The following is a 14,341-nucleotide window of genomic DNA, read 5'->3' on the forward strand; positions in this document are numbered from 1 at the left end:
GGAAATTCACAGATACAGAAAGTAGATTTGCTATTGCTAGGAGCTAGTGGGTACATGGATAGGGGAGTGACTGCTAATGGGTATGGGATTTCTTTTCGGGTTGATTAAAATGCTCTGGAATTAGTGGTGATGGTTGCACAATTTTGAGAATATACAAGAAACTACTGAATTGTACACTTGGTGAATTTTATGATATTTGAATATCTCAATATAAAAAAAAGTGAAAGGACTCTGCCACCCCGACATTTAAATACCCCTATAGACCCTAGTAGTTTACTCCAAATCCTAGGCCACCCAAACAAAAACATTTTTTCATATCATTATAGTATAATTTCCATACAGATTTTATTTAGAATGTACAGAAATTAGTCATCTTTCCTATGCACTCATATTGTCACAATGCTATAAAATTATTTCTGGGTACAAACTGAAATACTGTCTTATCTTACAATAGGCATTTTTCACCTGTTCAGATAAGATCTACTGATCTTTGAATATCTGTCTTTTCTAAGAGTGATGCTATTTATCAATATAAATTTTATGTGTTGACCAACTACTCAAGTACTTACAATTAAGAAAATCCAGTTGTGGATCTACTTTAGTACTCATTAATCTTTGTTACTATCTATGACTTTCTTGTAATTTCATAAAGTGAGTTGGGGATTTACACAAAGGAAATAATATTGCTATTAGTTTCCAATGACAATCACAGCTTCCCCATTTAATGCAGAACAGCTTAATCTTGCTCCCCTTTAAGTAAGTTAAGAAGGGGCTCCTTTTGCAATGGAAGGGCTGAGATTTAAAGCATGATCCTTAAATTTCTTGTGTTGCCCACAGTGAGGCACAGTCAATATTTATTTATCAGGTAGATGTAGCAAAGAGCCACAATTTTCTTTCAAATCCACGAATGAGATGGCTCTGAATGACCCAAAAAGGACTGCACTGGGGTATGGGTGGGTACTTGATAATATGGGTAAATGTAGTAACCACACTGTTTTTTCATGTGAAACCTTCATAAGAGTGTATATCAATAATACCTTAATTAAAAAAAACTAAAAAAAGGATATCTCAAACAGAGTAACACACCTTAGAGGTAGTACATTCTAACAGTAAATATTTAGTTGAGCAATTTCAAAGGGTATCCTAAGGAACATTAGATCCATGAGAAGATACATCAGAAAAAGTTCTAAGATATCTATTAACCCACTGCTTTCCAAAAATACTTGGAATCCTTTTTTTCCATAATACCTGTTAAAATCCCAAAGAACTTGTGACCTACTAACATGTTTTGCAAAATCCTAACCTGGTCAAATAATCCATTTTACAAAAGATGAAACTGTTCTCTCTCTCCAGCTCCCCCAGTTTAACTGATTTGCCCAAGGTCCCCAGGTGGTCTCTAGGAAAGCCAGGACTACCTTCCAGGGTTCCTTCTATGCTGCCACACTTCTTTACCAGAGGAACCTCTTCTAACGGCAATGTGACCATACCGAACTTCCCAATAAACAGCAAGATCATTAGTCATTTAATGTTAGTTATGTTTGAAAGCTTTCCCACAAAAGGGTTGAGCTGAAAGAGGTTGATATTATATGTCTCTCCTTTCAAGTTGCTATTTCAAGGTTGGTTTTACCTGGAGTGAGAGGAAATTTCTGTCTATTTGGAACAGTTCCATCTTGAAGATATTTCAATATTTCTTACCACAACACCCTTTCTGTGCTCAGTATTTTTAGCACATTGTTTTCTATTTTGGCATCAGAGAAGCTGCAGTTTGTAATTTTACCTCCAGCTTCATATTTCTTCTTAAAAGTGAATACAATGTCCTGTTTATAATAATAAAATCACTAGTTGGCAGAACGACATTAAATGGAAAAAAAAAAAGAGAGAAAGCAATTGGAAAATTTAGAGCAAGCAATTTTAAGTGCCAAGTTTCACATTTGTAATGGTCCAGTGGAGGTCACTGGGCTTCCTTTTTATTGAGGGAATAGTAAAGAAATAGATATCCACAAGTTATCCTGTTAAAAACTATAGAAATCACCTCCACTCAATGAAGCTCATAGTTTTACTGTAAAGTGACATGATCCAAACTTCCACAATATTATTAACTGTAGGGAAAATTTAAAAAGCAGCTTAGCATGGTATTTCCCCCCTCCAATATTTAGGTTTTCATTTTCCACTTTAATTGAGCTTTTAAGCTTTGGTTTCCTATTCCAGTTTAGCAACAAAGGAAACAAAACAAGTTGACTGAAATTAGAAATAATTGGAGCCAGTCTCAGAAATAACCGTGGGGTTTCTTGAGCTTCTGGTGCAACCCCCTTCAAGCAGTTTCTTTGGATATATTCTCTTTCTGATCCCCAAAAGGCTTGTAGTATTAATGTTGCTTTTTTGTTTGTTTGTTTAACCTCTGATGCCCTGCTAAAGAGAGCTCAGGTCTAGGCCATGCAAGCAGAGATTCTCCACAGACTGGAGCTGAAGGTCCTGAAAAATGGTGCTCCCAATCAGAAGGGCTAGATCACCCCTAGGAGTTCACACTAGCCTTACTTCTTGAAAATTGCTAACCAACCATTTTTCTTTTCAAAATAAACACTATTTCTCTCAACTTCAGTTTGCAAAATATTACCCCAATTTCACTGGACTAAAAAACTGGAATTTTACTGGCATAATTGGATTATGAGGTTTAAAGATTGATGGAACTTTTCTGTTCCAAATATAATTGTTCAAATACCAAACCTAAACAGGGATGTAGAAGCCCTTACGTAGCTAGAGCAAGAGTAATATGGCAGGCTCATGGCACGGTGGCCCAGCAAAGGGGGTCAAGAAGCCATCAAAACCATAGGAGTTGTGGGTCCTGTTACGGAAGGATCTGGGAGTCTTAGGTGAACACATCACCTTTTCTACAGCCACAGCCTATCACTAAAATGAAGACTACTTTAGTCACTCTAGTTCCCTCACTGCTTGCTCATTTCTAAGACCTCAGCTCAGGTAAAAATGACCCTGGTAATTTGTTCATATTGATAGTATAGCACTTGCCATACTCTGCTACAATTTATCTAAGTATAAATCTGTCTCCCTGAGGAAGAGTAATGCCCTGAAGAACAAGGGCTGGACCTTACTTATCTTGAATTTTCCAGTAACTAACTTAGTACTTGGCATATATTATATATACACATATATATTCTATATACACATATGTAAATAAATGTATATAGGAGAGATGGGAGAAAAAGGAAAAAGACATAGAAGATTTTATTTAGGAGTTTATAGAATAGGTATTAATTTATTCATAGTACATGTATTTTTTTTGGCATGCACAGGGACTCATTCCTAGGAAAATTAATATTGATAAAACCTCTTTGAAGGCACTGGACCTCTGAACAGAAGAACTAGTATTATACTCTTGTACCAAGTACCTCTCTTCTCCACTATGATTGCATATTTGACTAAGGCTTAAAATGTCTGATTCATGCTCTTCTGCCACAAGACTGAGTTCCATAAGAACAGAGACCACATCTATTTTAGTTCATTGCTGAATCCCCACTGTCCATGGATGGTGTTCAATAAACATCTGTTTGTTGAAAAACTGAATAAATCTGTCATAAGACCAATCAAAGACAAGGAAAAGTTCAAACATTTCAGCATACTATGGGCTTCTCATTATGTTGATCTTTTATTGTAAAAAATAAGAAATCAATTGTGACTACATAAATACATTAACTAACCCTGGTACCCTCACCAGATGAATGGGTTAGGTAGTAAGTACGGTGTACAGATGAAAGAATCATCATTCCGAAAAAAGGCAATGACCCTGGCACTCTTGTTAGTTCCTATGCTTTCAGCCAACTGTGATTAATGGGTATTTATCCATGCCCAGTACATGGATTTATGGAAATTACCTAGGTTTAGCTAACCTAATCCTTACAAAATAGGCAAGTGGCTAAAAAAGACTGTTGCAAAGATCCACAGATTGAAGATAATACTAAACTAGTAATACTGTTAACACAAAGAAAATAGCAAAGTTGACATTTCTTCTATTCCTAATATGAATTTATCATCAGCCACATGATGATATCAAAACAATGACTGTCAATCATATGCTACCTAGCAGACACTTAGAAAAAGAAATAAACACAATCTGTCCCTTAAAGGTAAAATGATTTTTTTAACAATGAGAAAAGATATTACTGCTTCTGAAAAAATAAAACAAGAAACTCAAAATTTGAAGATAAAATTTTTTAAATGGATGTTTTGAAATGTTTCCACTGTTACACAATTTGGGGGTAAAAAATGGTCTAAGAATATAAAACAAAAAAACTACTTGTATCTACATTTAAACTTCCTAACAGAATTTTCTAACTAGTTTTTAAAGATGCCAAATGAAAAACAACACAGGATTATGAAACCATTTTTTAAAATGTAGCACTTTTCAGTTAGTTCACAAGAACTGATTGAAATGAAAGATGGAAATTTATTAGCTGGCTTTCAAAATGATTCTGAATATAATCAGTGAATAGGATTGAAAAATGAGTATTATGATTTAGAAAGTTCAGCTCACTTCTTCCCAAAATACAATGTATCTTTTTCTATAAAGAAAATTAAAATAAAAACTGTAAGTTATAATCAGACCTTTCTGTTTCCTGAAGCAAACTTTAAAAAAAATCAGTAAAGAATATTCATTCACATTGCTTTTACCAAAAGTAATTTGATTAAAATGAAGTCTCCTATAATTTTTAAGTAAAATTAAAATATTTTAAATTTATTTCATTCTATTTTCCATTTTATGTATGTTTATAATGTACATAATAAATTAGTAAAGTGGTAAGTACACTTGTAATTCAAAATAAAGACACATCATTGGAAATGCATGTTCAACAAAGTTCAGAGATTTCTACTTCAGACATCAGGAAGCAGGTGAAAGATTTTAAGAAAACAGGAGTAAAACAAACCAGACTTGAATTTTAGAAACAATCCTAGAGATAACAGGCAGGGAGAAAGTGTTTGGATGTTAAAGCTATTTTTAAAAAAAAACCCTGTTAGGATTAAAGATGGTGGCATAAGAAGTGAGACAGAAACCTCCTCCCAAAACCACATAGGGAAATAGAGAAAATATATCTAATCCTGAAAGAGCAACAGGACAGAAGGCTACAGCAGACTGCCTACACCTGGGGAAAATGGTGAAGTACCAAAGCCATGATCCAGAGGGACCCAAACCCTTCCCCCACCACAGCTCACTGGAGGGAGGAAGAGAAAGGAGCAGGGAGTGGGTGGAGGCCTAGGACTGCTGAACACCCAGCCCTGGAGATCTGCTCTGGGAGCACGAACCTACATTACATGGTGTGCTGGAGAATAGTGGGGTTGGAAAGCTAAAACAGGCAGAATACTTGGAGAAACTGAGATTCCAACCACTTGCAGAAAACACATATCCACAGCCAGCCACTCTGGCACAAAAGAAAAGTAAGCAGTCTGAGAGACTTCCTAACAGCAAGAGTGTTGCTAAAGGGGAAAGGATTGCACAGAGCTTGCTGCTCAGGAGAAAGGACAGGTGGACAAAATTGTCTGGGTGCACTGTGCCTAGCAGGCTGGGAATTTTCAGAAGCTTCAGGCTGCCAACACAGCTATGAGGCTGCCCACCACAATAGGCAGCCTGCTGTTCCCTCCTCCCAGCTGGCACCAGCTTGCAAACTGGCTGCACCCACCATTGCGCCAGGCCAGCCAGAGGGTGGCCCCGCCTACAGCAGCTACAAGTGCAAAGCATAGAGGATTCTCCCTGTGCTCTCTGCCCACCAGACCTGGCTGTGGAGACAGGTACTGCAGCCAGGAAGCAGGAAACAGCTCTTTCCTCCTCTCCCCACAGGCACTGCTTAACTGAGACCCCTACCATTGCTCCAGGAGCTGAGCAGCTCCAAGGGGCACTAAAGGGCTCCACCTACAAATATGAAACATCAAAGGAACTGGGTTCAAACCAAAATCCCACAAACACCAGAAAGAGGGCCAAGTGAAACCGAACTCATCAACTTTCCAGAAAGAGATTTCAAAATAAAAATCATTAACATGCTCATAGAGTAACAGAAAAATATTCAAGAGCTCAGGGAAGAATTTAAGAATGAGACACAAATGTTGAAAAATACAATACCTAAAAAGAAACATACAATGAAGGGATTTAAAAGCAGATTGGATGACGTACAGGAAATGGCAAATGAAATAGAAATTAGAGAACAGGAATACAAAGAAGCTGAGGTACAAAGAGGAAAAAGGATCTCTAGGAGTGAAAGAATATTGACAGATAGTCTCTCAGGCCATGGAGGTGCACAGATCTCCCAACACAAGGGACCCAAGGAAGACAACACCAAGACATATAATAATTAAAATGGCAAAGACCAAGGAGAACGACAGAGTATTAAAAGCAGCCAGAGAGAGAAAAAAGATCACATACAAAGGAAAACCCATCAGGCTATCATTAGACTTCTCAGCAGAAACCTTACATGTCAGAAGGGAGTGGAATGATATATTTAATGGAATGAAGAAGAAGGGCCTCGAACCAAGAATACTCTACCCAGCAAGATTAACATTTAAATTTGAAGCAGGGATTAAACAATTTCCAGATAAGCAAAAGCTGAGAGAATTTACTTCCACAAACCATCTCTATAGTGTATTTTGGAGGGACTTCTTTAGATGGAAGTGTTCCTAAGGCTAAATAGCTATCACTAAAGGAAATAAAACTACAGTAAAGAAAGGAGACCAATAAATTACTAGGCAGATGTAAAATCAAATCAACTACCCCCAAAGTTGTCAAGGGATAGACAAAGAGTACAGAATATGATATCTAATATATAAAGAATGGAGGAGGAAGAAAAAGAAGGAAAAAGAAAAAAGAACCTTTAGATTGTGTTTGTAATAGCACACTAAGTGAGTTGAATTAGACTGTCAGATAGTAAGGAAGTTACCCTTGAACCTTTGGTAACCACGAATCTAAAGCCTGCAATGGCAATAAGTATATACCTATCGATAATCACCCTAAATGTAAATGGTCTGAATGCAGCAATCAAAAGACATAGAGTCTCTGAATGGATAAAAAAAAAAAACCTGTCTATATGCTGCCTACAAGAGACTCACTTCAAAACCAAAGACATGCACAGACTAAAAACAAAGGGATGGAAAAAGATATTTCATGCAAATAATAGGGAGTAAAAATAGGAGTTGCAGTACTTGTGTCAGACAAAATAGACTTTAAAACAAAGAAAGTCACAAGAGACAAAGAAGGACATTACATAATGTTAAAGGGGTCAGTCCAACAAGAGGATATAACCATTGTAAGTATCTATGCAACCAACATAACAGCACCTACATATGTGAAACAAATTCTAACAGAACTAACGGGGGAAATAAAATGGAATGCATTCATTTTAGGAGACTTCAACACACAACTCACTCCAAAGGACAGATCAACCAGACAGAAAATAAGTAAAGAGACAGAGGCACTGAACAACACATTAGAACAGATGAACCTAACAGACATCTACAGAACACTCCACCCAAAAGCAACAGGATACACATTCTTCTCAAGTGCACATGGAACATTTCAAAAATAGATCATATATTAGGCCACAAAAAGAACCTCAGTAAATTCAAAAAGATTGAAAATTATACCAACCAGCTTCTCAGACCACAAAGGTATGAAACTAGAAATAAATTACAAAGAAAACAAAAATGCCCACAAACACATAGAGGCTTAAGAACATGCTCCTAAATAATAAATGGATCAAGAAAAACAGAGATCATGCAAAAAGTGGAGACAAATGACAATAACTTAACACCGCAAAAATCTGTGGGATGCAGCAAAGGCTGTCCTAAGAGGGAAGGAAGTATGTTACAATACAGGCTTACCTCAGGAAAGAAGAGCAATCCCATATGAACAGTCTAAATTCACAATTAATGAAACTAGAAAAAGAAGAACAAATGAGGCATGAGGCCCAAAGTCAGTAGAATGAGGGACATAAAGATTAGAGCAGAAATAAATAAATCAAGAAGAATAAAACAATAGAAAGAATCAATGAAAGCAGGAGCTGGTCCTTCAAAAAAATAAACAAAATAGATAAACCCCTAGCCAGACTTATCAAGAAAAAAAGAGTCTACACACATAAATAATCAGAAATGAGAAAGGAAAAATCACTACGGACACCACAGAAATACAAATATTTATTAGAGAATACTTTGAAAAATTATATGCTAACAAACTGGATAACCTAGAAGAAATGGACAATTTTCTAGAAAAGCACAACCTTCCAAGACTGACCCAAGAAGAAACAGAAATCTGAACAGACCAGTTAGCAGCAATGAAACTAAGTTGGTAATCAAAAAACTTCCTAAGAGCAAAACTCCTGGACCAGATGGCTTCACGGCAGAATTTTATCAAACATACAGTGAAGACCTAATACCCATCCTCCTTAAAGTTTTCCAAAAAGTAGAAGAGGAGGGAATACTCCCAAACTCATTCTATGAGGCCAGCATCACTCTAATACCAAAATCAGACACAGACACCACAAAAAGAAAATTACAGACCAATAACCCTGATGAACATAAATGCAAAAATACTCAACAAAATATTAGCAAATCTAATAAAAAATACATCAAAAATATCATTCATCATGATCAAGTAGGATTTATTCCAGGGATGCAAGGATAGTGCAATATTTAAAAATCCATCAACATCATCCATCACATCAACAGAAAGGAGGACAAAAACCATGTGAACACCTCTACAGACACTGAAAAACCATTTGACAAAATTCAACATTGATTCATGATAAAAACTCTCAACAAAATGGGTATAGAAGGCAAGTACCTCAACATAATAAAGGCTATATATGACAAACCCACAGCCAACATCATACTTAACAGTGAAGAGCTGAAAGCTTTTCCTTTAAGATTGGGAAAAAGACAAGGATGCCCACTCTCCCCACGTTTATTCAACATAGTCTGGAGGTCATAGCCATGGCAATCAGACAACACAAACAAATAAAAGGCATTCAGATTGGTAAGGAAGAAGTTAAACTGTCACTGTTTGCAGATGACATGATATTGTACATAAAAAACACTAAAGAATCCACCCCGAAACTACTAGAACTAATAACTGAACTCACCAAAGTTGCAGGATACAAACTAAATACACAGAAATGTGCTGCATTCCTACATACTAATGAAGAAATACTAGGAAGAGAAATCAGGAAAACAATTCCATTCACAATGGAATCAAAAAAATAAAACACCTAAGGAATAAACCTAACCAAGGAAGTGAAAGACCTATACCCTGAAAACTACAGGACACCCATGAGAGAAATTAAGGAAGATACCAATAAATGGAAATACATCCCGTGCTCATGGAAAGGAAGAATTAGTATTGTCAGAATGGCCATCCTGCCTAAAGCAATCTACAGATTCAATGCAATCCCTATCAAAATACCAAAACTCTTCTTCAACAAACTAGAGCAAATAGTTCTAAAATTCATATGGAACCACAAAAGACCTCGAATAGCCAAAGCAATCCTCAGAAGGAAGAATAAAGCTGGAGGATTACGCTCCTAGACTTCAAGCTCTACTACAAAACCACTGTAATCAAGACAATTTGGTACTGGCAGAAGAACACACTCATCGATCCATGGAACAGAATAGAGAGCTCAGATATAAACCCAAGCATATATGGTTGATTAACATACAGTAAAGGAGCCATGAACATACAATGGGGAAATGACAGCCTGTTCAATAACTGCTGTTGGCAAAACTGGACAGCTACATGCAAGAGAATGAAACTGGATTATTGCCTAACTCCATACACAAAAATAAACTTGAAATGGATCAAACACCTGAATGTAAGTCATGAAACCATAAAACTCTTAGAAGAAAACATAGGCAAAAATCTCTTGAATATAAACATGAGCAACTTTTTCCTGAGCACAACTCCTCGGGTAAGGGAAACAAAACAAAAAATGAACAAATGGGATACATCAAACTAAAAAGCTTCTGTACAGCAAAAGACACCATCAGCAGAACAAAAAGGCATCCGACAGTATGGGAGAATATATTTGTAAACAACATATCTGACAAGATATTAACATCCAAAATTATATAAAGAACCCACATGCCTCAACACCCAAAAAGCAAAAAACCCAATTAAAAAATGGGTGGAAGATATGACACTTCTCCAAAGAAAAAATTCAGATGGCCAACAGGCACATGAAAAGATGCTCCACATCACTAATTATAGGCAAATACAAATTAAAACCACAATGAGATATCACCTCATACCAGTTAGGATGGTTAACATAGAAAAGACTAAGAACTACAAATGCTGGCGAGGATGCAGAGAAAGGGGAACCCTCCTACACTGCTGGTGGGAATGTAAATTAGATCAACCATTGTGGAAAGCAGTATGGAGGTTCCTCAAAAAACTAAAAATAGAAATTCCATTTGATCCAGGAATTCCACTCCTAGGAATTTACCCTAAGAATGCAAGAGCCCAGTTTCTAAAAGATATATGTACCCCTATGTTTATTGCAGCACTATTCACAATAGCCAAGAAATAGAAGCAACCTAAGTGTCCATCAGTAGATGAATGGATAAAGAAGAGGTGTTAATATACACAATGGAGTACTATTCAGCCACGAGAAGAAAACAAATCCTACCATTTAGAACAACATGGATGGAGCTAGAGGGTATTATGCTCAGTGAAATAAGAGGCTGAGAAAGACAAGTACCAAATGATTTCCCTCATTTTTGGAGTATAACAACAGAGAAAAACTGAAGGAACAAAACAGCAGCAGACTCACAGACTCCAAGAAGGGGCTAGCAGTTACCAAAGGGGTGTGGCAGGGGAGGGTGGGTGGGGAAGGAGAAGGGGATCGAGGGGTATTATGACTGGTACACATCGTGTGTGTGGGGATCACAGGGAAGACAGTGTAGCACAGAGAAGACAAGCAGTGACTCTGTGGCATCTTAATACATTGATGGACAGTGACTGCAATGGGGTATGGGGGGGATTTGATAATATGGATGAATGCAGTAACCACAATGTTTTTCATGTGAAACCTTCATAAGAGTGTGTATCAATGATTCCTTAATAAAAAAAATCCCTGTTACTATGGTCATAGCAGAGTGTATCCTATAAGCTCCCCATATCCTTGGATCTTTTCACAAGACACACAGGTGTGTTTTAGCAGAGGACTTCTACAGGGCGATGCTCCAGTTCCACAGTCTAACCCAGAAGACAATGGAAGCCAGAGGAAAAGGCAAGGCGGAGCACACTGGGAGAGCTGAGAGCAATAGGGGGCTCTGACTCCTCAAGTGCCTTATTATTTGTCTGTAGGCTAGGAATCGGGCTTGAAAAGGCTGAGCACCTCTCTTTTCTGATATTCCCACTTACTATTATTGAAAGCTATGAAAGTTATTATTAAAAATAATTTGAACAGTGGAGCAATTTATAAAATGAAAAGTAAAGTACTGCCTCACTCCCTCCTACTGCTCCCCTGAGCCCGCAATGGCGATCAAGTCCAGTTTGATGTACTTCCTTTCAGACCTTTTCTGTGCATATACATTTACACATGTACAGATATATGTACATGTATGTATATATACACTTACATAGTTTTTATGTTATTTGAGCTTATAAAAAATAAACTTATATTCATAGTATTCTGCAACTTGTTTCTTTTGCTTCACAGTATACAACGGCCATCCTTTTAGGTCAGTCCACATGGATCTAGCCATTTTTCAGTGGGAGGAAATGCTCTTTTTGATATGACAGGCTATTTAACCATTCCTTTATTGATGGACATTAGCAGTGTCACTTTTATAATAAAGCATCAGTGAACATTCGTGCACATATATCCTGGTACACTTCTTTGAGTAGGACGGATTCCTGGAAGTAGAGTTTTTGCGTGAAAAGGTAGGTACATTTAAAATGTTGATAGCGACTGTGGAATGGCTATACTAACTTATACTTCAAACAACAAAGTTCAGCCAGTCATTCTGACTTTCTTTTCTCATTAATTTTTCTTTTTATAGATTCCTAGGTATAGGAAAAGATCTCAGAAAACAAGCCCCCCAATTTGTATATGAGAAAAGGAAGGTTCAGAGAGAGTAAGGTTATGGGCCCAAGATCTCAAAGCCTCTGACAAGATAACTGAGCAGCAGAAGTTCTATGAATGGTGGTTAAAGCTGAAGCCAGGATGGCAACTCGAGTTGACTGACTTTAAACATCATGTGTGCTCTACTGGAGCTACTAACAAGTAGGAAAGGGGAATGCCTTCTCCTTTTTCTTGCTGACACTCAGCAAGAAAAGAAGAAAAGGCAGTAAATTCTTAAAATATACAATAAGCAAGAAGGAGCAGAGAAGGAGGATTCTCAAACTAGGTGGAGTAACGGACATCAAGAGCAAAAGGCATCATAAGTTCAGCTGCATGAAGTGAGCAAGTGTGGTAGAAAAGACTCTGACATGGGATGACCTTAACAAAAAACCTTCCACAGCCTCAGTGGGTTGTACGAAAAGTTTCTTGGTTCTAAATATCTCCATGTGGCATCCAAAATGAATGCCAATACTGAAACCAAATTCTGAAGCGAAATATCAGAAAAGAACTAACATCCCACAATGAAGAAACATCTTCAAAGAAGATGTTGTTATAAAAATACCACAAAAGTACTTTCCACCAAATTCCAGACCTAAAAGTAAAGCTTTAAAATGAAGTTCCAAGCACAGAAGTCTTGAATCCTTTGCTCTGTGCCTAAAGAGTCCCATTTAAAGGAAGGCACTTCTAACCAGATAACGCTGTCTTTATTTGGCCAGATCTATGGACCAGAGCAATGAGCAAAGTAGGTGGCAACTGTGTCTTTTGAAATTAGAATGGTCTAGAACAGGAGTCAGCATACTTTTTCTCTAAAGGTCCAGAGAGCCAATATCTTCGGCTTTGCAGGCCATTCGGTCTCAGTAACAACTATTAAACTCTGCTGTCATAGTGTAAAAAAACCCAAGCCATACACAAAATATGACCAAATTAGCATGGCTGCATTACAATTCAACTTTATGCATGCAGAAGTTTGAATTTTACGTAATTTTCATGAAAGATTATTCTTGTTTTGATTTTCTTTCCAACCATTTAAAAATATAAAAACCATTCTTGGCTCAAGGGCTAGATTTATCTTGCAGGCCATAATCTGTGAACCTCTAATACAGAGCACTTAATTCTTGACTGAATTAAGTGATGAATAGTGATGGAAAGATGGAGTAAAATCACAAGTTACTGGTGAGAATGATCACGAAAAATAAGGAGAGAAAAGCACAAACTATCAATACGAGGAAGGAGAGAGGGGGCATCATTATAGGTCCCACCATCATTAAAAGGATAATGAGGGAATTATGAATGACTTTAAGCCAATAAATGCAATATTTTAGATAAAATGGATAAACTCCTTGAAAGATATACTCTGTCAAGATTATTCAAGCAAAACCAGTATTTATATTCCCTATATCTATTAAGGAAACTGAATTCATAATTTAAAACCTTCCCACATAATTTAAAACCTTCCCAGCTTGTAGGAAAGTTAGGTTAGAAGGTAGAAAGGTAGAAAGAAATACATTGCTCTTAAAGAGTTTCAGATTGTTACCTTAAATCTCGTCTCTTTCTGAATTCCTCTGGTGGAATTGCCCAGGGCAGGCCTTGAGGGAGACATTTTAGAACCTCTGAAGAGAAATCTGAGAAATCCACACCATACTCTGTTAGTATTCCTTCTGTTTCAGGCTCGATTTCACCAGCCTGCCCAAGACTCTTAGCCAGCTGCCTGTGGACAAGGCACAGAAAAACAACCGTGTTAGTGAATAAATGGAACGTAGGCACCTGTTTCCTCTCTAAAAGCTCTGAGGGTAACAGGGAAGTCTTCAAAACCTCCCGCTTACCCCAGCAACAATACTATCACCAGTACATGGGGGCCAAACAGAAGAGATAATGACACTCTTGTCCTGTTAAATCAATGACTAGACTATAGTATAATTTTATCTTTCTTCAGGAATTGTAACCTGAGAAGGAGGGGCCATACAGCCTTTTCTTCTGACTCCTGCAATTGTTTTTCATGGAGAAGTCGCATATTTATACTGTTAAAAGCTTTTGTTAATTCTTTTTCTTGAAAACACCTTTAGAGGCAATTCTGACAACCCAGTTTGCTGTTAAATCATCAGTTTCACAGTGCCTATTCCTTAAGTTATGCTCACTAGATTAGATCTGAGGTTTACAATTACATTTCTACTAATTTTTTTTTTCTGGTTAAATGCAGCAGGTTTTATTTTAGTTTTTTAAATTGAAATACA

General features: G+C 37.1%; 1 protein-coding gene across 5 annotated transcripts in view; it reads right to left on the reverse strand.

The window, feature by feature from the left end:
• DIS3L2 (DIS3 like 3'-5' exoribonuclease 2) overlaps nucleotides 1-14,341 on the reverse strand; it is a 369,779-nt gene that overhangs the window by 176,669 nt on the left and 178,769 nt on the right. For all 5 annotated transcript variants that reach the window (XR_012123461.1, XR_012123462.1, XM_073217986.1 and 2 more), the window contains one exon: nucleotides 13,645-13,818. Coding sequence is in view for 3 of the 5 variants with exons in the window: in XM_073217986.1 (XP_073074087.1) it covers nucleotides 13,645-13,818 (174 nt within the window). In the remaining 2 variants the exon portion in view is untranslated. The remainder of the gene's footprint in view (nucleotides 1-13,644; nucleotides 13,819-14,341) is intronic.

This window comes from Manis javanica, chromosome 12 (assembly GCF_040802235.1).
Source record: "Manis javanica isolate MJ-LG chromosome 12, MJ_LKY, whole genome shotgun sequence".
Taxonomy (NCBI): domain Eukaryota; kingdom Metazoa; phylum Chordata; class Mammalia; order Pholidota; family Manidae; genus Manis; species Manis javanica.